The sequence below is a fragment of the Leptodactylus fuscus genome, chromosome 4 (assembly GCF_031893055.1).
Source record: "Leptodactylus fuscus isolate aLepFus1 chromosome 4, aLepFus1.hap2, whole genome shotgun sequence".
Taxonomy (NCBI): domain Eukaryota; kingdom Metazoa; phylum Chordata; class Amphibia; order Anura; family Leptodactylidae; genus Leptodactylus; species Leptodactylus fuscus.
The window spans coordinates 224,689,998-224,713,272 of NC_134268.1; the positions used below are offsets into that span (position 1 = coordinate 224,689,998).

General features: G+C 48.3%; 1 protein-coding gene across 1 annotated transcript; it reads left to right on the forward strand.

The window, feature by feature from the left end:
• Window positions 1-5,459: 5,459 nt before the first annotated feature.
• Window positions 5,460-22,623, forward strand: LOC142201064 (uncharacterized). The gene is made up of 5 exons (XM_075271893.1): window positions 5,460-5,534; window positions 14,262-14,394; window positions 14,537-14,632; window positions 16,121-16,210; window positions 19,455-22,623. Exons 1-5 carry the CDS (start codon window positions 5,511-5,513, stop codon window positions 20,657-20,659), a joined length of 1,548 nt encoding a protein of 515 aa, XP_075127994.1. The 5' UTR covers window positions 5,460-5,510; the 3' UTR covers window positions 20,660-22,623.
• Window positions 22,624-23,275: the final 652 nt, after the last annotated feature.

A 23,275-nucleotide genomic window follows, 5' to 3' on the forward strand; every position in this document is an offset into this window, starting at 1 on the left:
ACTCCCCACACACACCATATATATCCTACATACTCCCCACACACACCACATATATCCTACATACTCCTCATATGTATCCTACATACTCCCCACACACACCACATATATCCTACATACTCCCCACACACACCATATATATCCTACATACTCCCCACACACACCATATATATCCTACATACTCCCCACACACACCATATATATCCTACATACTCCCTACACACACCATATATATCCTACATCAAATCAAATAAAAAAAAGCTTTATTGGCACGTCCGAATAGATATTTGGCATTGCCAAAGCTAGTAAAGTGGGGGGGGGGGGGGGAGTTGGACTCGGGTGGGTGAGTGGTGGGGGTGGGTGGTTTGGGGTATAACAATCCATGGAGTTTCATCTTCCTCTTCGTTGGTGACTGCTATATGGGGAGGTGGGGGTGGGGCGGGTGTATTGGGATAAATATAACAGTCCGTGGAGTCTCATCTTCCTCTGGTTTGGTGACAGCTGGACACGTATTGGGCAGCGATCTCCACAGTGGCCTCTTCTTCTCCCAGTAGGATGTAGAGTTTCCTCTTCTCGTCTGCAGATATGAAGTCTGGGATGTGGGCAGAGAGTCTTTGGTAGTAGACGGCCCTCACATACTCTCCACACACACCATATATATCCTACATACTCCCCACACACACCATATACAGTATATCCTACATACTCCCCACACACACACCATATATATCCTACATACTCCTCATATATATCCTACATACTCCCCATAGACACCATATATATCCTACATACTCCCCATAGACACCATATATATCCTACATACTCCCCCCACACACACCATATATATCCTACATACTCCCCCCACACACACCATATATATCCTACATACTCTCCACACACACCATATATATCCTACATACTCCCCCCACACACCATATATATCCTACATACTCCCCCCACACACCATATATATCTTACATACTCTCCACACACACCATATATATCCTACATACTCCCCCCACACACACCATATATATCCTACATACTCCCCACACACACACCATATATATCCTACATACTCCACACACACACACCATATATATCCTACATACTCTCCACACACACCATATATATCCTACATACTCCCCACACACACCATATATATCCTACATACTCCCCCCACACACCATATATATCCTACATACTCTCCACACACACCATATATATCCTACATACTCCCCACACACACCATATATATCCTACATACTCCCCCCACACACCATATATATCTTACATACTCTCCACACACACCATATATATCCTACATACTCCCCCCACACACACCATATATATCCTACATACTCCCCCCACACACCATATATATCTTACATACTCTCCACACACACCATATATATATCCTACATACTCCCCCCCACACACCATATATATCTTACATACTCTCCACACACACCATATATATCCTACATACTCCCCCCACACACACCATATATATCCTACATACTTCCCCCACACACCATATATATCTTACATACTCTCCACACACACCATATATCTTCTTATCTTATCTTATGGTAGAGTTGGAAGGGACCTCAAGGGCCATCGGGTCCAACCCCCTGCGAGTGCAGGTTTTCCTAAATCATCCCAGCTATATGTTTCTCCAGATTCCGCTTGAAGATTTCCATTGATGGAGCGCCCACCACCTCCCATGGCAGCCTATTCCACTCTCTCACTCCCCTCACTGTCAGAAAGTTTTTCCTAATGTCTAATCTGTATCTCTTTCCCTTTAGTTTCATCCCATTGCTTCTTGTACTTCCTTGTGCTAATGAGAATAGGGGAGATCCCTCTACCTACATACTCCCCACACACACCATATATATCCTACATACTCCCCCCACACACACCATATATATCCTACATACTCCCCACACACACCATATATATCCTACATACTCCCCCCACACACACCATATATATCCTACATACTCCCCACACACACCATATATATCCTACATACTCCCCACACACACCATATATATCCTACATACTCCCCCCACACACACCATATATATCCTACATACTCCCCCCACACACCATATATATCCTACATACTCCCCCCACACACCATATATATCCTACATACTCCCCCCACACACCATATATATCTTACATACTCTCCACACACACCATATATATCCTACATACTCCCCCCACACACACCATATATATCCTACATACTCCCCCCACACACCATATATATCCTACATACTCCCCCCACACACCATATATATCCTACATACTCCCCCCACACACCATATATATCTTACATACTCTCCACACACACCATATATATCCTACATACTCCCCCCACACACACCATATATATCCTACATACTCCCCCCACACACCATATATATCCTACATACTCCCCCCACACACACCATATATATCCTACATACTCCCCCCACACACCATATATATCCTACATACTCCCCCCACACACACCATATATATCCTACATACTCCCCCCACACACCATATATATCTTACATACTCCCCACACACACCATATATATCCTACATACTCCCCCCACACACCATATATATCTTACATACTCTCCACACACACCATATATATCCTACATACTCCCCCCACACACACCATATATATCCTACATACTCCCCCACACACCATATATATCTTACATACTCTCCACAAAACACCATATATATCCTACATACTCCCCCCAAACACACCATATATATCCTACATACTCTCCACACACACCATATATATCCTACATACTCCCCCCAAACACACCATATATATCCTACATACTCCCCCCACACACACCATATATATCCTACATACTCTCCACACACACCATATATATCCTACATACTCTCCACACACACCATATATATCCTACATACTCCCCATAGACACCATATATATCCTACATACTCCCCACACACACCATATATATCTTACATACTCCCCACATACACACGTGGACAAAATTGTTGTTCCCCTCATTTAATGAGAGAAAACCCTACAACGGTCCCAGAAATAACTGGAATCTGACACAAGTAATAACCAAACTCCATGGTGACAACCACAAAGCTTCTGGGCAATGTCCTATGGACAGAGGAGACTTTTTGGCCCATCAGCTCTGTGGTCACAAACAGAGACATGAAGCCTATCCTGAGAAGAAGACTGTCCCTACTGTGACACATGGAGGAGGCTCTGTTATGTCCCTACTGTGACACATGGAGGAGGCTCTGTTATGTCCCTACTGTGACACATGGAGGAGCTCTGTTATGTCCCTACTGTGACACATGGATGGGGCTCTGTTATGTCCCTACTGTGACACATGGAGGAGCTCTGTTATGTCTCTACTGTGACACATGGAGGAGCTCTGTTATGTCCCTACTGTGACACATGGAGGAGGCTCTGTTATGTCCCTACTGTGACACATGGAGGAGCTCTGTTATGTCTCTACTGTGACACATGGAGGAGCTCTGTTATGTCTCTACTGTGACACATGGAGGAGCTCTGTTATGTCTCTACTGTGACACATGGAGGAGCTCTGTTATGTCCCTACTGTGACACATGGAGGGGGCTCTGTTATGTCCCTACTGTGACACATGGAGGAGCTCTGTTATGTCCCTACTGTGACACATGGAGGGGGCTCTGTTATGCTCTGGGTCTTGTATCTGTGCAGGGTACAAGGAAATCTCAAGACTATCCAGAAATGTGCTGCCCAGTGTCAGAAAGCTTGGCCTCAGCCGCAAGTTCTGGGTCTGGTAACAGGAGAATGACCCAAAACCCCCAAGAATGGCTGAGAGGAGAACATTGGACTATTCTGAAGGGGTTTCTATGGGCCCGTACCTATATACTATGGAAGGAGCTGAAACATGTCGTCTGGAGAAGGCCCCTTCACCCCCGAGACACCTGGAGCAGAGGAGCGGCCCAAAATCCCTGGTGGGAGGGGCAGAAGTCTCACTGACAGTTACAGGAATCGTCTGATCGCAGCGATTGTCCCAAAAGGAGGAGCAACAAAATATTACGGGAACCGACATCTCTGTCCAGGCCGTGTCAGGAGCGAAACACAAAGTCTGACCTTCATTATCAGGGAAATTATACAGTACTAATACACCCCCCTCTATACACCTCATATACATCCTATATACAACCTCTATATACTACACCCCCCCTCTATACACCTCATATACATCCTATATACACGCTATATACACCTCATATACATCCTATATACAACCTCTATATGCTACACCCCCCTCTATACACCTCATATACATCCTATATACACGCTATATACACCCCATATACATCCTATATACAACCTCTATATACTACACCCCCCCTCTATACACCTCATATACATCCTATATACACACTATATACACCCCATATACAACCTCTATATACTACACCCCCCCTCTATACACCTCATATACATCCTATATACACGCTATATACATCCTATATACAACCTCTATATACTACACCCCCCCTCTATACACCTCATATACATCATATATACACGCTATATACATCCCATATACATCCTATATATACACAACACCCCCCTCTATACACCTCATATACAACTATATACTATACACCCCTTCTATAAACCTCATATACAACCTCTATATACTACACACACTCTCTATACACCCCCTATACACCCCCTATACACCCTCATATACACCCCCTATACACCCCCTATACACCCTCTATACACCCTCATATACACCCCCTATACACCCTCATATACACCCCCTATACACCCTCTATACACCCTCATATACACCCCCTATACACCCTCTATACACCCTCATATACACCCTCTATACACCCCCATATACACCCTCTATACACCCTCTATACACCCTCATATACACCCTCTATACACCCCCTATACACCCTCTATACACCCTCATATACACCCTCTATACACCCTCTATACACCCCCATATACACCCTCTATACACCCCCTATACACCCTCTATACACCCCCTATACACCCTCATATACACCCTCTATACACCCCCATATACACCCTCTATACACCCCCTATACACCCCCTATACACCCTCTATACACCCTCTATACACCCCCTATACACCCTCTATACACCCTCTATACACCCCCTGACTACCTGCTTTCCCGCCCTCTACGCCCGGTCCCGGCACTGAGGTGTTGCAGAAGGTATAATCTGGGCGTGACCAATCGGATTGCAGGGCGTGTCTAAGCGAGTTGCGCATTCCGGGGGTGTGTCCATGCAGACGTATACTACAGTGTGAGGGGAGTGGCTAATGACCGGGGCGCGTGCCAGGCAAGTGTGTCGTGGGCGTGTCTATTTACAAAGTCCGTCAGCCTGTAACTCCGCCCACATTACCCATAATGCTTTGCCTATTGGTCCATTCTGAGGTGCGGAAGATTCTCCTGTGACTGAGGGAGGACTATGGCGGCCGGGGGGAGTCCTGAGGTGAGGACGGGAGACTGTACAGAGGCCTGGCTGTAACCGGGAGGTGTCCTGTCTGTAGTACGTGTGTGATGTTACATGGGGGAGGAGTGTCTGTATTATAGGTGTGATATTACATGGGGTAGAGGAGTGTGTGTATTATATGTGATATTACATGGAGAGGAGTGTCTGTATTATATGTGTGATATTACATGGGGTAGAGGAGTGTGTGTATTATATGTGTGATGTTACATGGGAGAGGAGTGTGTGTATTATATGTGATATTACATGGAGAGGAGTGTCTGTATTATATGTGTGATATTACATGGGGTAGAGGAGTGTGTGTATTATATATCTGATATTACATGGGGGAGGAGTGTCTGTATTATATGTGTGATATTACACGGGGGAGAGGAGTGTCTGTATTATATGTGTGATATTACATGGGGTAGAGGAGTGTGTGTATTATATATGTGATATTACATGGGGGAGGAGTGTGTGTATTATATATGTGATATTACACAGAGGAGGAGCGTCTGTATTATATGTGTGATATTACATGGGGGAGGAGTGTCTGTATTATATGTGTGATATTACATGGGGTAGAGGAGTGTGTGTATTATATATCTGATATTACATGGGGGAGGAGTGTCTGTATTATATGTGTGATATTACATGGGGTAGAGGAGTGTGTGTATTATATATCTGATATTACATGGGAGAGGAGTGTCTGTATTATATGTGTGATATTACATGGGGTAGAGGAGTGTGTGTATTATATATGTGATATTACATGGGGGAGGAGTGTGTGTATTATATATGTGATATTACACAGAGGAGGAGCGTCTGTATTATATGTGTGATATTACATGGGGGAGGAGTGTCTGTATTATATGTGTGATATTACATGGGGAGAGGTGTGTCTGTATTATATGTGTGATATTACATGGGGAGAGGTGTGTCTGTATTATATGTGTGATATTACATGGGGTAGAGGAGTGTGTGTATTATATATGTGATATTACATGGGGTAGAGGAGTGTGTGTATTATATGTGTGATATTACACAGAGGAGGAGCGTCTGTATTATATGTGTGATATTACATGGGGGAGGAGTGTCTGTATTATATGTGTGATATTACATGGGGAGAGGTGTGTCTGTATTATATGTGTGATATTACATGGGGAGAGGTGTGTCTGTATTATATGTGTGATATTACATGGGGTAGAGGAGTGTGTGTATTATATATGTGATATTACATGGGGTAGAGGAGTGTCTGTATTATATGTGTGATATTACATGGGGGAGGAGTGTCTGTATTATATATGTGATATTACATGGGGGAGGAGTGTCTGTATTATATATGTGATATTACATGGGGTAGAGGAGTGTCTGTATTATATGTGTGATATTACATGGGGTAGAGGAGTGTCTGTATTATATGTGTGATATTACATGGGGGAGGAGTGTCTGTATTATATGTGTGATATTACATGGGGGAGGAGTGTCTGTATTATATATGTGATATTACATGGAGAGGTGTGTCTGTATTATATGTGTGATATTACATGGGGGAGGAGTGTCTGTATTATATGTGTGATATTACGTGGGGGAGGAGTGTCTGTATTAAATATGTGATATTACATGGAGAGAGGTGTGTCTGTATTATATGTGTGATATTACATGGGGGAGGAGTGTCTGTATTAAATATGTGATATTACATGGGGAGAGGTGTGTCTGTATTATATATGTGATATTACATGGGGGAGGAGTGTCTGTATTATATATGTGATATTACATGGGGGAGGAGTGTCTGTATTATATATGTGATATTACATGGGGGAGGAGTGTCTGTATTATATGTGTGATATTACATGGGGTAGAGGAGTGTGTGTATTATATATGTGATATTACATGGGGTAGAGGAGTGTGTGTATTATATATGTGATATTACACAGAGGAGGAGTGTCTGTATTATATGTGTGATATTACATGGGGTAGAGGAGTGTGTGTATTATATATGTGATATTACATGGGGTAGAGGAGTGTGTGTATTATATGTGTGATATTACACAGAGGAGGAGTGTCTGTATTATATGTGTGATATTACATGGGGAGAGGTGTGTCTGTATTATATGTGTGATATTACATGGGGAGAGGTGTGTCTGTATTATATGTGTGATATTACATGGGGTAGAGGAGTGTGTGTATTATATATGTGATATTACATGGGGTAGAGGAGTGTCTGTATTATATGTGTGATATTACATGGGGGAGGAGTGTCTGTATTATATATGTGATATTACATGGAGAGGTGTGTCTGTATTATATGTTTGATATTACATGGGGGAGGAGTGTCTGTATTATATGTGTGATATTACATGGGGGAGGAGTGTCTGTATTAAATATGTGATATTACATGGGGAGAGGTGTGTCTGTATTATATGTGTGATATTACATGGGGGAGGAGTGTCTGTATTAAATATGTGATATTACATGGGGAGAGGTGTGTCTGTATTATATATGTGATATTACATGGGGGAGGAGTGTCTGTATTATATATGTGATATTACATGGGGTAGAGGAGTGTCTGTATTATATGTGTGATATTACATGGGGTAGAGGAGTGTCTGTATTATATGTGTGATATTACATGGGGGAGGAGTGTCTGTATTATATATGTGATATTACATGGAGAGGTGTGTCTGTATTATATGTGTGATATTACATGGGGGAGGAGTGTCTGTATTATATGTGTGATATTACGTGGGGGAGGAGTGTCTGTATTAAATATGTGATATTACATGGGGAGAGGTGTGTCTGTATTATATGTGTGATATTACATGGGGGAGGAGTGTCTGTATTAAATATGTGATATTACATGGGGAGAGGTGTGTCTGTATTATATATGTGATATTACATGGGGGAGGAGTGTCTGTATTATATATGTGATATTACATGGGGGAGGAGTGTCTGTATTATATATGTGATATTACATGGGGGAGGAGTGTCTGTATTATATGTGTGATATTACATGGGGGAGGAGTGTCTGTATTATATATGTGATATTACATGGGGTAGAGGAGTGTCTGTATTATATGTGTGATATTACATGGGGTAGAGGAGTGTCTGTATTATATGTGTGATATTACATGGGGGAGAGGAGTGTGTGTATTATATATGTGATATTACATGGGGGAGAGGAGTGTGTGTATTATATATGTGATATTACATGGGGGAGAGGAGTGTCTGTATTATATGTGTGATATTACATGGGGGAGAGGTGTGTCTGTATTATATGTGTGATATTACATGGGGTAGAGGAGTGTGTGTATTATATGTGTGATATTACATGGGGGAGAGGAGTGTCTGTATTATATGTGTGATATTACATGGGGAGAGGTGTGTCTGTATTATATGTGTGATATTACATGGGGTAGAGGAGTGTGTGTATTATATATCTGATATTACATGGGGGAGAGGAGTGTGTGTATTATATGTGTGATATTACATGGGGTAGAGGAGTGTGTGTATTATATATGTGATATTACATGGGGAGGAGTGTCTGTATTATATATGTGATATTACATGGGGTAGAGGAGTGTCTGTATTATATATGTGATATTACATGGAGAGGAGTGTCTGCATTATATATGTGATATTACATGGGGAGGAGTGTCTGTATTATATGTGTGATATTACATGGGGAGAGGTGTGTCTGTATTATATATGTGATATTACATGGGGGAGAGGAGTGTCTGTATTATATATGTGATATTACATGGGGGAGAGGAGTGTCTGTATTATATATGTGATATTACATGGGGAGGAGTGTCTGTATTATATATGTGATATTACATGGGGAGGAGTGTCTGTATTATATATGTGATATTACATGGGGTAGAGGAGTGTGTGTATTATATGTGTGATATTACATGGGGTAGAGGAGTGTGTGTATTATATATGTGATATTACATGGGGAGAGGAGTGTCTGTATTATATGTGTGATATTACATGGGGTAGAGGAGTGTCTGTATTATATGTGTGATATTACATGGGGTAGAGGAGTGTGTGTATTATATATGTGATATTACATGGAGAGGAGTGTCTGCATTATATATGTGATATTACATGGGGAGGAGTGTCTGTATTATATGTGTGATATTACATGGGGGAGGAGTGTCTGTATTAAATATGTGATATTACATGGGGAGGAGTGTCTGTATTATATATGTGATATTACATGGGGAGGAGTGTCTGTTTTATATGTGTGATATTACATGGGGGAGAGGAGTGTCTGTATTAAATATGTGATATTACATGGGGAGGAGTGTGTGTATTATATATGTGATATTACATGGGGAGGAGTGTCTGTATTATATGTGTGATATTACATGGGGGAGGAGTGTCTGTATTAAATATGTGATATTACATGGGGAGGAGTGTCTGTATTATATATGTGATATTACATGGGGAGGAGTGTGTGTATTATATATGTGATATTACATGGGGAGAGGAGTGTCTGTATTATATATGTGATATTACATGGGGAGAGGAGTGTCTGTATTATATATGTGATATTACATGGGGGAGAGGAGTGTCTGTATTATATATGTGATATTACATGGGGGAGGAGTGTCTGTATTATATATGTGATATTACATGGGGGAGGAGTGTCTGTATTATATATGTGATATTACATGGGGGAGAGGAGTGTCTGTATTATATATGTGATATTACATGGGAGAGAGGAGTGTGTGTAATATACACTCACCGGCCACTTTATTAGGTCCACCATGCTAGTAACGGGTTGGACCCCCTTTTGCCTTCAGAACTGCCTCAATTCTTCGTGGCATAGATACAACAAGGTGCTGGAAGCATTCCTCAGAGATTTTGCTCCATATTGACATGATGGCATCACACAGTTGCAGTCGCAGATTTGTCGGCTGCACATCCATGATGCGAATCTCCCGTTCCACCACATCCCAAAGATGCTCCTCTATTGGATTGAGATCTGGTGACTGTGGAGGCCATTGGAGTACAGTGAACTCATTGTCATGTTCAAGAAACCAGTCTGAGATGATTCCAGCTTTATGACATGGCATTGCATTATCCTGCTGAAAGTAGCCATCAGATGTTGGGGACATTGTGGTCATAAAGGGATGGACATGGTCAGCAACAATACTCAGGTAGGCTTTGGCGTTGCAACGATGCTCAATTGGTACCAAGGGGCCCAAAGAGTGCCAAGAAAATATTCCCCACACCATGACACCACCACCACCAGCCTGAACCGTTACCGATACAAGGCAGGATGGATCCATGCTTTCATGTTGTTGACGCCAAATTCTGACCCTACCATCCGAATGTCGCAGCAGAAATCGAGACTCATCAGACCAGGCAACGTTTTTCCAATCTTCAATTGTCCAATTTCGATGAGCTTGTGCAAATTGTAGCCTCAGTTTCCTGTTCTTAGCTGAAAGGAGTGGCCCCCGGTGTGGTCTTCTGCTGCTGTAGCCCATCTGTAGCCTCAAAGTTGGACGTACTGTGCGGCGTTCAGAGATGCTCTTCTGGCTACCTTGGGTGTAACGGGTGGCTATTTGAGTCTCTGTTGCCTTTCTATCAGCTCGAACCAGTCTGGCCATTCTCCTCTGACCTCTGGCATCAACAACGCATTTCCGCCCCCCACAGAACTGCCGCTCACTGGATGTTTTTTCTTTTTCGGACCATTCTCTGTAAACCCTAGAGATGGTTGTGCGTGAAAATCCCAGTAGATCAGCAGTTTCTGAAATCCTCAGACCAGCCCTTCTGGCACCAACAACCATGCCACGTTCAAAGGCACTCAAATCACCTTTCTTCCCCATACTGATGCTCGGTCTGAACTGCAGGAGATTGTCTTGACCATGTCTACATGGCGAAATGCACTGAGTTGCCGCCATGTGATTGGCTGATTAGAAATTAAGTGTTAACGAGCAGTTGGACAGGTGTACCTAATAAAGTGGCCGGTGAGTGTATATGTGATATTACATGGGGAGGAATGTCTGTATTATACAGTCCTATGAAAAAGTTTGTGCCCCCCTATTAATAGCTGTAAATATTCTGGTGTTTGCCATGTCAGTCTGATCTCTCTAATAACTGATGGACACAGTAATATTTCAGGATTGGAATGAGGTTTATTGTACTAACAGAGAATGTACAATATGCATTACACCAAAATGTGACCGGTGCAGAAGTCTGGGCGCCCCAACAGAAAAGTGCCAGTAATATTTAGTAGCTCCTCCTCCTTTTGCCTCTAGTCGCTTCCTGGAGCTGTTAATCAGTTCCTGGATCCTGGATGAAGGGATTTTGGACCATTCCTCTTTACAATTCGCGTTCAGTTCAGTTTGATGGTGGCCGAGCATGGACAGCCCGCTTCCAATCATCCCACAGATGTTCAATCATATTCAGGTCTGGGGACTGGGATGGCCATTCCAGAACATTGTAATTGTTCCTCTACATGAATGCCTGAGGATTTGGAGCGGTGTTTTGGATCATTGTCTTGCTGAAATATCCATCCCCGGCGTAACTTCAACTTCGTCACTGATTCTTGAACATTATTCTCAAGAATCTGCTGATACTGAGTGGAATCCATGCGACTCTCAACTTTAACAAGATTCCCGGTGCCGGCATTGGCCACACAGCCCCAAAGCATGATGGAACCTCCACCAAATTTTACAGTGGGTAGCAAGTGTTTTTCTTGGAATGCTGTTTTTTTGGACGCCATGCATAACGCCTTTTTGTATGACCAAACAACTCAATCTTTGTTTCATCAGTCCACAGGAACTTCTTCCAGAATGAAGCTGGCTTGTCAAAATGTGCTTTTTCATACCTCAGGCAACTCTATTTGTGGCGTACGTGCAGAAACGGCTTCTTTCTCATCACTCTCCCATACAGCTTCTATTTGTGCAAAGTGCGCTGTATTGCTGACCGATGCACAGTGACACCATCTGCAGCAAGATGATGCTGCAGCTCTTTGGAGGTGTCTGTGGATTGTCCTTGACTCTTCTCACCATTCTTCTTCTCTGCCTTTCTGATATTTTTCTTGGCCTGCCACTTCTGGGCTTAACAAGAACTGTCCCTGTGGTCTTCCATTTCCTTACTATGTTCCTCACAGTGGAAACTGACAGGTTACCGTATTTTTCGGACTATAAGACGCACTTTTTTTCCCCAAAATTTTGGGGGAAAAGAAGGGTGCGTCTTATAGTCTGAAGGTGGCGCCTGGCATCCGCTGTAATAGAGAGGCGGAAGCCGGCAAGGGATAGACGCCATTACAGGTGCCGGGGCCTGAGACATCGCTGCGCTCCTCTGCCCTTCATGCAGCAGCAGCAGCTCCTCCGTCCCCCCCGCCGCTGGCTTCATGCAGGGCAGAGGAGCGCAGCGATGTCTCAGGCCCCGGCGTCTATCCCTCCCCGGCATCCGCCTCTCTAGTACAGCGCATACCGGGTCAGTATCCGTGGCCCCTTCTCCCCCGGGGCCGGTCCCCACCGGCCCCGTACCTGTAAAGTTGCAGGCCGGCTCCTGCGCGGCGATATCGCAGGAGCCGACCTGTTCGGGTGACAGCCGGGAGCCTAATGAGGCCCCCAGGCCTGTCACGGCTATATTAGTATTGCGGCTGGTCTCTATGACCAGCCGTAATACTAATAGACAGAATGTCCCATAGACGGCAATACAGTTGTATTGCCGTCTATGGGACTTGCGATCAAGTGACCGCAGGTTCAAGCTCCCGGGGGGGAATAAAATAGTAAAAAAAAAAAAAAAAAAAAGCTTTAAAAATATGAAATAAAAGTTCTAAATCGCCTCCTGTTTTTTTTCAATACAAGGTGATCTAAGCAATAGATATCCCCCAAAATGGTATAACTAAAAATTACAGCTGGCCCCGCAAAAAAACGCTCTATGCGTCCCCGTACAGCTGCAGGGTCACCTGTCAATGTGGCCTTGCAGCTGTTGCAAAACTACAACTCCCATATATTAAATATTTTACCAGTTTTTGCTTCAAAATTTTTTTTCCCTATTTTCCTCCTCTAAAACCTAGGTGCGTCTTATAGTCCGAAAAATACGGTACATCTCTGAGACAACTTTTTGTCTCCTTCCCCTGAACAACTATGTGGAACAATCTTTGTTTTCAGATCATTTGAGAGCGGGCTGTCCATGCTCGGCGACCATCAAACTTAACTGAACGCGAATTGTAAAGAGGAACGGTCCAAAATCCCTTCATCCAGGATCCAGGAACTGATTAACAGCTACAGGAAGCGACTAGAGGCAAAAGGAGGAGGAGCTACTAAATATTACTGGCACTTTTCTGTTGGGGCGCCCAGACTTCTGCACCGGTCACATTTTGGTGTAATGCAAATTGCACATTCTCTGTTAGTACAATAAACCTCATTTCAATCCTGAAATATTACTGTGTCCATCAGTTATTAGATAGATCAGACTGACATGGCAAACACCAGAATATTTACAACTAACAATGATTAAGATTAATAGGGGGGCACTAACTTTTTCATAGGACTGTATGTGATATTACATGAAGAGGAGTGTCTGTATTATATGTGAGATTTTACATTGGATGTGTGATGTTACATTGGATGGAGTGTATATTATATACACAGGGGGGGTTCTGTATTAGATCTGTGATATATTTTTGTATTATATATACACGGGGGTGGGGGGGAGAGTGTCTGTATTATTTCATATGTCTTTTTTGTCATTGTTTAGGTCCTTATGTCCGTAACGTTTGAGGAGGTTGCGGTGTATTTCACAGAAGATGAGTGGGATTGGTTGGACGCTCGGCAGCGGCGGTTGTATCAGGAGGTGATGATGGAGAACTTTGAGCTGGTGACCTCTGTGGGTGAGACCTCGTGTGTTGTGTTGTTTTTGTAGGTTTTGGGTTGAGGTTCGTTCCCCACCCACATACTAAGGATCGCCTCTCTGGGGTTAGAGCGTGCAGTGTCGGTGCGGTCACTAATTGGACTTCTGCTCATTTCCTTCAGGTCTCCTGATTGGTCGGGGTAAGAAGCCAAATCTGGAATCTGATGAGAAATCCCAAGTGTGGAACAGAAGAGACCGACCCCCAGAGTTACATGATGGTGAGCTGAAAATTTTTTTTGAGAGAAGTCCTCAGTAGTTGATACCTTTTTTTAATGGCTAACTTAAAAAAATATTGATGGCATATATCGAGCTTTCGGGACTACTAGGTCCCTTCATCAGGCAGTATAACACAATATCTGATGGCAGGTATATATACAGGAATGGAGTGTTAGATGCAAAATAGATGGAAAACAGAAGATGTAAATACACAGTTTAAAGAAACATATACAGTATATCAGTCACAGGAAGGTTCTCTGGGTTTGTGGCTCTCTTGATCAGTGACCTGGTGTCTAGTTGTTGTAAAACGTCATAAAGCCTTGTGACTGGTTTAACCCCTCTGGAGAGTGTTGAAGGTCGTCATGAGTTTAATCTCCCATATGAGGCGATCTTTTCTGTTTCTGAAATTCCCCCTCAGTACCAGGATCTTCATATCCTGGGCCATAATATGATTTTCATTGCAGAAGTGTTTTGACCCCGGGAGGTCCAGTCTCTGTTCTCTAATCGTATGTCTGTGTGAGTTCCTCCTCATCCTCAGTGACTGTCCTGTCTCACCTACATACCGCCCTCAGGACACTTAGTACACAATATCACATACACTACATTAGGTGGCTGCAGGTGAAGTTACCCGGGATCTTGTAGTGTCCATCAGAGTTCGGGATCTTTATCTTGTCAGTGGTCAGTATGTGGGGGCAGGTCTTGCACCTTTTCTGTCCACATGGGAATGTTCCTGTGTTAGTTGGAGGTGACAGTGAGCTGCTAATCACCATATTCCTGAGGTTTGGTGTCTGTAGCACAGGAGAGGGGGGTCTGGAAATATGGATATTAGACGGTGGTCTTTTTGCAGTAGTGGATGTAATTTGCGTGTGATTCCTCTCAGCGTCTCCAGGTGGGGGTTATATGTGACACCAGGGGCACCCGATTGTTTTCCTGTTTGATATTGTATTTTAATAAATCCGATCTTGGTGTGTATATGTTTCTTTAAACTGTGTATTTGCATATTCTGCTTTCCATCTATTTTGCATCTAACACTCCATTCCTGTATAAATATGCAGCCTTCAGACATTGTGTTATACCGCCTGATGAAGGGACCCGAAAGCTCGAAATATGTCATCAATATTTTTTTAAGTTAGCCATTAGAAAAGGTGTCAACTACTGAGGACTCTCCAAACATTTTTTCATTTCATATCCACTGGCTAACACGGTACAAAGCTATATTTTTTTTCTTCTACATGAGCGTTATGGATGAACAAATACCTGGAAGAGGGGGTATATAGGGGTGACAGATAGGTAAGTGACGGTGACTGATTGGCGGGTGAGATTGGTTGCCGGGAAGGACGAGGGTGCGTGATATAACGGACAGGTGAGGTGAGGAGAGGCTGTAAGTGGTTGGGTGACGGAGACGTGTCGTGAGCAGAGTATCCAGTGCCCTGGCCGTTGGGATAATGGGGGCAGCTGGATTAGGAGTTACATCTGTTTCTCTCTTTCAGGAAGGTCGGGGCTAAACCTTGTCATAAAACATGAAGTCCAGGAAGTGGAGCGCCCCCTGCAGTCTGATGTGAAGGTCCGCCGCTACGCTGGTGAGTTACTGCCGCAGAACATATGAAGAGCTGGTGGCTTGTCTGCTCTGGTACCAAAAGAGGCCTGTGAAATAGGTCTAACCCCGTCCCTTAGTAACAGGTGCCCAATCCCCCGCCCCTCAGTAACGGGCGCCCAATCTCCTGACGCCGCAGTAACAGGCGCCCAATCTCCTGACCCCGCAGTAATGGGCGCCCAGTCCTCCACCCCGCAGTAACGGGTGCCCAATCTCCTGACCCCGCAGTAACGGGTGCCCAATCTCCTGACCCCGCAGTAACGGGCGCCCAATCTCCTGACCCCGCAGTAACGGGCGCCCAATCTCCTGACCCCGCAGTAACGGGCGCCCAATCTCTTGACCCCGCAGTAACGGGCGCCCAATCTCTTGACCCCGCAGTAACGGGCGCCCAATCTCCTGACCCCGCAGTAACGGGCGCCCAGTCTCCTGACCCCGCAGTAACGGGCGCCCAGTCTCCTGACCCCGCAGTAACGGGCGCCCAGTCTCCTGACCCCGCAGTAACGGGCGCCCAGTCTCCTGACCCCGCAGTAACGGGCGCCCAGTCTCCTGACCCCGCAGTAACGGGCGCCCAGTCTCCTGACCCCGCAGTAACGGGCGCCCAGTCTCCTGACCCCGCAGTAACGGGCGCCCAGTCTCCTGACCCCGCAGTAACGGGCGCCCAGTCTCCTGACCCCGCAGTAACGGGCGCCCAGTCTCCTGACCCCGCAGTAACGGGCGCCCAGTCTCCTGACCCCGCAGTAACGGGCGCCCAGTCTCCTGACCCCGCAGTAACGGGCGCCCAGTCTCCTGACCCCGCAGTAACGGGCGCCCAGTCTCCTGACCCCGCAGTAACGGGCGCCCAGTCTCCTGACCCCGCAGTAACGGGCGCCCAGTCTCCTGACCCCGCAGTAACGGGCGCCCAGTCTCCTGACCCCGCAGTAACGGGCGCCCAGTCTCCTGACCCCGCAGTAACGGGCGCCCAGTCTCCTGACCCCGCAGTAACGGGCGCCCAGTCTCCTGACCCCGCAGTAACGGGCGCCCAGTCTCCTGACCCCGCAGTAACGGGCGCCCAGTCTCCTGACCCCGCAGTAACGGGCGCCCAGTCTCCTGACCCCGCAGTAACGGGCGCCCAGTCTCCTGACCCCGCAGTAACGGGCGCCCAGTCTCCTGACCCCGCAGTAACGGGCGCCCAGTCTCCTGACCCCGCAGTAACGGGCGCCCAGTCTCCTGACCCCGCAGTAACGGGCGCCCAGTCTCCTGACCCCGCAGTAACGGGCGCCCAGTCTCCTGACCCCGCAGTAACGGGCGCCCAGTCTCCTGACCCCGCAGTAACGGGCGCCCAGTCTCCTGACCCCGCAGTAACGGGCGCCCAGTCTCCTGACCCCGCAGTAACGGGCGCCCAGTCTCCTGACCCCGCAGTAACGGGCGCCCAGTCTCCTGACCCCGCAGTAACGGGCGCCCAGTCTCCTGACCCCGCAGTAACGGGCGCCCAGTCTCCTGACCCCGCAGTAACGGGCGCCCAGTCTCCTGACCCCGCAGTAACGGGCGCCCAGTCTCCTGACCCCGCAGTAACGGGCGCCCAGTCTCCTGACCCCGCAGTAACGGGCGCCCAGTCTCCTGACCCCGCAGTAACGGGCGCCCAGTCTCCTGACCCCGCAGTAACGGGCGCCCAGTCTCCTGACCCCGCAGTAACGGGCGCCCAGTCTCCTGACCCCGCAGTAACGGGCGCCCAGTCTCCTGACCCCGCAGTAACGGGCGCCCAGTCTCCTGACCCCGCAGTAACGGGCGCCCAGTCTCCTGACCCCGCAGTAACGGGCGCCCAGTCTCCTGACCCCGCAGTAACGGGCGCCCAGTCTCCTGACCCCGCAGTAACGGGCGCCCAATCTCCTGACCCCGCAGTAACGGGCGCCCAATCTCCTGACCCCGCAGTAACGGGCGCCCAATCTCCTGACCCCGCAGTAACGGGCGCCCAATCTCTTGACCCCGCAGTAACGGGCGCCCAATCTCCTGACCCCGCAGTAACGGGCGCCCAGTCTCCTGACCCCGCAGTAACGGGCGCCCAATCTCCTGACCCCGCAGTAACGGGCGCCCAGTCCTCCACCCCGCAGTAACGGGCGCCCAATCTCCTGACCCCGCAGTAACGGGCGCCCAATCTCCTGACCCCGCAGTAACGGGCGCCCAATCTCCTGACCCCGCAGTAACGGGCGCCCAATCTCCTGACCCCGCAGTAACGGGCGCCCAATCTCTTGACCCCGCAGTAACGGGCGCCCAGTCTCTTGACCCCGCAGTAACGGGCGCCCAGTCTCTTGACCCCGCAGTAACGGGCGCCCAGTCTCCTGACCCCGCAGTAACGGGCGCCCAGTCTCCTGACCCCGCAGTAACGGGCGCCCAGTCTCCTGACCCCGCAGTAACGGGCGCCCAGTCTCCTGACCCCGCAGTAACGGGCGCCCAGTCTCCTGACCCCGCAGTAACGGGCGCCCAGTCTCCTGACCCCGCAGTAACGGGCGCCCAGTCTCCTGACCCCGCAGTAACGGGCGCCCAGTCTCCTGACCCCGCAGTAACGGGCGCCCAGTCTCCTGACCCCGCAGTAACGGGCGCCCAGTCTCCTGACCCCGCAGTAACGGGCGCCCAGTCTCCTGACCCCGCAGTAACGGGCGCCCAGTCTCCTGACCCCGCAGTAACGGGCGCCCAGTCTCCTGACCCCGCAGTAACGGGCGCCCAGTCTCCTGACCCCGCAGTAACGGGCGCCCAGTCTCCTGACCCCGCAGTAACGGGCGCCCAGTCTCCTGACCCCGCAGTAACGGGCGCCCAGTCTCCTGACCCCGCAGTAACGGGCGCCCAGTCTCCTGACCCCGCAGTAACGGGCGCCCAGTCTCCTGACCCCGCAGTAACGGGCGCCCAGTCTCCTGACCCCGCAGTAACGGGCACCCAATCCCCCACCCCGCAGTAAAAGGCGCCCAATCTCCTGGCCCCGTAGTAACGGGCGCCCACTTCTTCCTGCCTCCAAGCACATGTAAGCTCCTCCCACAGCCACCAGCTATATTCCCCCGGCCATTTGTGACCTCTGGATTGTGTTCTGGTTACTCCTTATCTCCTGGGAGTCGGGCCTCATTCTCGGAGAGGTCACATCTGTCCTTGATTGCTGTAGACCGGATTAGCCATGTCTTGAGGTTGTAGCCTCCCTATTTCTCACCTCGTTGCTGTCGCTCTGATGGGATGTTAGTAACCTGTCTCCATTTTCTCTCTGGCAGGTCATGATTTTCGGTCGTCTCCTGGCCTCTTGTTTGATCCGTCCCGTCTCCAGGGGTCCGACCTGAATGGCAATCACTTGTTACTTAAGCAGTGCTCTCGCTTGTCTGTGGACAGACCCTATTCCTGTTCTGATTGTCACCGCAGCTTCATTCGGAAGTCTCACTTAACCAGCCACCAGCGCACTCACCGAGGAGAACGCCCATACCCTTGTGAGACCTGTGGCAAGAGATTCCATTACCGCCACCACCTCGTAGGCCACAAACGCATCCACACGGGGGAGAAGCTGTTCTCCTGTGAATACTGTGGAATTGGGTTCAACCATAAAGGGAACTACCAGACCCACCAGCGGCTGCACACGGGGGAGAGGCCCTTCTCCTGCGACCTGTGCGGAAAAAACTTTAACCGCAAGGCTGACCTGATCACGCACTGCCGCATCCACACCGGGGAAAGACCCTTCACATGTTCTGATTGTGGAAAGAGCTTCAGCCGAAAACAGCACTTGGTTACCCACAGGCGTAGACACACGGGTGAGACCCCATTCTCTTGTGACCAGTGCCAGCAAAGGTTTGCCCATCGGAAGGCCCTGCTACGACACCAGGAACTGATGCACTCAGCGGAGCGACCGCACAGCTGCGCAGACTGTGGGAAAGGCTTTGCCTGCCGCTCGCTTCTGCTCACCCACCAGCGCACCCATCAGAATGGCGGCTGTAGTGGTGGGGAGAAGCCATTCTCTTGTGTGCAGTGCCGTGACACCTTTGCAGCTCAGCCTCGCCTACAGGCACCTAGAAAAACTCGCCGTGGCGTGCCTGGGGATCGGCCCTTCACCTGTGCAGATTGTGGGAAAGGATTCAATAGCAGAAAGTACCTGAGCCGGCACCAGAAGATTCACACGGGTGAGCGCCCCTTCCGCTGCAATGTGTGCGGAGACAGTTTTAGTCAGAAGCCAAACCTGGAGCGTCACAAGAACATCCACAGTGGGCAGCGACCTTTCTCCTGCCTAGTGTGTGGTGGAAGTTTTTACAAAAAGCACAACCTTGTACGTCACCAGAGAATACACACAGGGGAGAGGCTGCACTCCAGCTGTAAAGTTTCCCAGCCCATCACCCCCTCGTCGGCCATATTGGGGGGCAGCTGCCTGCACTCTGGGACCATGGCAGATGACAACTCCATCAATATCTGTAACCGTGCTTGTTCAGAGCATTGAACTCTATACACACATAGTCGGTGAAGGGTAGCAACGAGGGGTGACCGAGTGCCAGGAGGCAGAGCCGGGTGGTAAAATAAAAAGAACCACTAGTGCCTGGAACAGAGAGGTCAGTGTGGTGTGACCTAGACTTGGTGAGAGATGGGAGGGCGTGGGGAGATAGGGCACAGGCTGCGATATGGAAAGATGCAGAGTGACCTACACAGGGAGAGACACTAGCATGCTGTGATCCTACACTCGGAGAGTTACAGACTGACGTGGTGTGACCTACACAATGTGACACTGATTGGCATGTTGTGGCCTATACAGGTTGAGATATGGGCTAGCACTGGGTGAACTACACAGGGTGAGATACGGACTGGGAGACCTATACAGGGTTGGATATGGACTGGTGCAGAGTGACCTAACTAGTGTGAGCTATGAACTGGTCTTTGTGATGTACGGACTGGCATGGGTTGACCTGCACAGAGCGAGATGTAAGCTGATACGGTGTGACCTTCTTTGTGCTGGGATATGGAACACTGGGGGACAACCTAGACGGGCTAGCACCAAGTGTGATCTTCGTGAGAAGAGAGAGGAACAAGTATTGGGTGTCACCTACATGAAGAGAGAGCGAGACCGGCGCCGAGTGTCACCTACGTGAAGAGAGAGAGCGGGACCGACGCCGAGTGTCGCCTACGTGAAGAGAGAGAGCGGGACCGACGCCGAGTGTCGCCTACGTGAAGAGAGAGAGCGGGACCGACGCCGAGTGTCGCCTACCTGAAGAGAGAGAGCGGGACCGGCGCCGAGTGTCGCCTACGTGGAGAGAGAGAGCGGGACCGGCGCCGAGTGTCGCCTACGTGGAGAGAGAGAGCGGGACCGGCGCCGAGTGTCGCCTACGTGAAGAGAGAGAGCGGGACCGGCGCCGAGTGTCGCCTACGTGAAGAGAGAGAGCGGGACCGGCGCCGAGTGTCGCCTACGTGAAGAGAGAGAGCGGGACCGGCGCCGAGTGTCGCCTACGTGAAGAGAGAGAGCGGGACCGGCGCCGAGTGTCGCCTACGTGAAGAGAGAGAGCGGGACCGGCGCCGAGTGTCGCCTACGTGAAGAGAGAGAGCGGGACCGGCGCCGAGTGTCGCCTACGTGAAGAGAGAGAGCGGGACCGGCGCCGAGTGTCGCCTACGTGAAGAGAGAGAGCGGGACCGACACAGTGTCGCCTACGTGAAGAGAGAGAGCGGGACCGACACAGTGTCGCCTACGTGAAGAGAGAGAGGAATTCATGTGAATCAGAATGGTGCAGGGTTATTTACACTGGCAGGAGGGGCACAGTATGAGGACTATGGGGGGCTTCACCCTGGTGATGGTCCATCTATATGATATAATACATGTGGGGGCTTATATCACGGCGGAGATCACACTTGTTCCATACTGGGCTATTCCAAGAGGTGACCTTGCTGAGGACCTCTCATATAATACGCTGCTGTACTCGGTTATGTGCCCGATGCTAGAGGTATTGGTGGACGCGGCCACATATCACTGAAGTCCCCACACCCCTTTACAATAAGAGGGCCGGCATTGGGCCCCTCTGCACCAGGACACATACCTGACCTCAGTTCACGGTCAGCGATGCAGCGGTGTATAACATGGGACCATGAAAGGTCCTCTATAAGATGTGTGTACCAAAAGCCCCCAAATCTTCTGTACTGCCCCTGATTACAGTATAGGAGTGTGTATATCATCCTTTGTGCTATGGTGGGTGTATATAATGTATATCCTGTATGGTAGGGTGGATATATATGATGTGTACATGGTGTACTGTGGCAGATGTATATATTGTATATAGTGGGTGTGTATAATGTATATCCTGTATGGTAGGGTGGATATATATGATGTGTACATGGTGTACTGTGGCAGATGTATATATTGTATATAGTGGGTGTGTATAATGTATATCCTGTATGGTGGGGTGGATATATATGATGTGTACTGTGGCAGATCTATATATTGTATATGGTGGGTGTGTATATATAATATGCAATACATATATACAATATAGCGCGTTGCTCCTTCTTTGGCAGTAATTTATCTCGGCGTACAGTTGGTTGGCCGGTATGAACACGATGGCTTCCCATACACTAGTTGTAGACCCTATCTGGCTATACAGCTGTTTGGCCTCCTCCGGGGGGGCGCTCTACAGGATTAACAGGCCGGGAAACTAGGAGAATTCTCTTGTGTTCCTGGAGTTGATCCACGACAGACCAACCCTTGTGTCCTGGTGCGAGGTCCTGCCGACAACGTCCTCCTGCCATAGAGTAACAACTGCCGTGTAGAGAAGAACGCGTTGTCCACAATACTCAGGTAACACCTACTGTTCAGATGTCCACTGACAGGTATCACCGTGCCAGGGAGCGCCATGAAACGTCTATCTGGTGCAGCTGTGATGGAGATCCTCCGTGTGGCCCCACTACTCACAGATGACTTATTGGCCCCTTAGTGTCTTGTCCTCGGTTTCCCCTCAGTTAATGGGGCTTGTACGCGTCGTCTGCTGTTATAGTCCGTCTATCCTTAGGGTCAATAAATTGTGTGGTCAGACGTGAGCCTCGTGTGGCCGGAGGTTCTTTACTATCCTGCCTGTTCCTG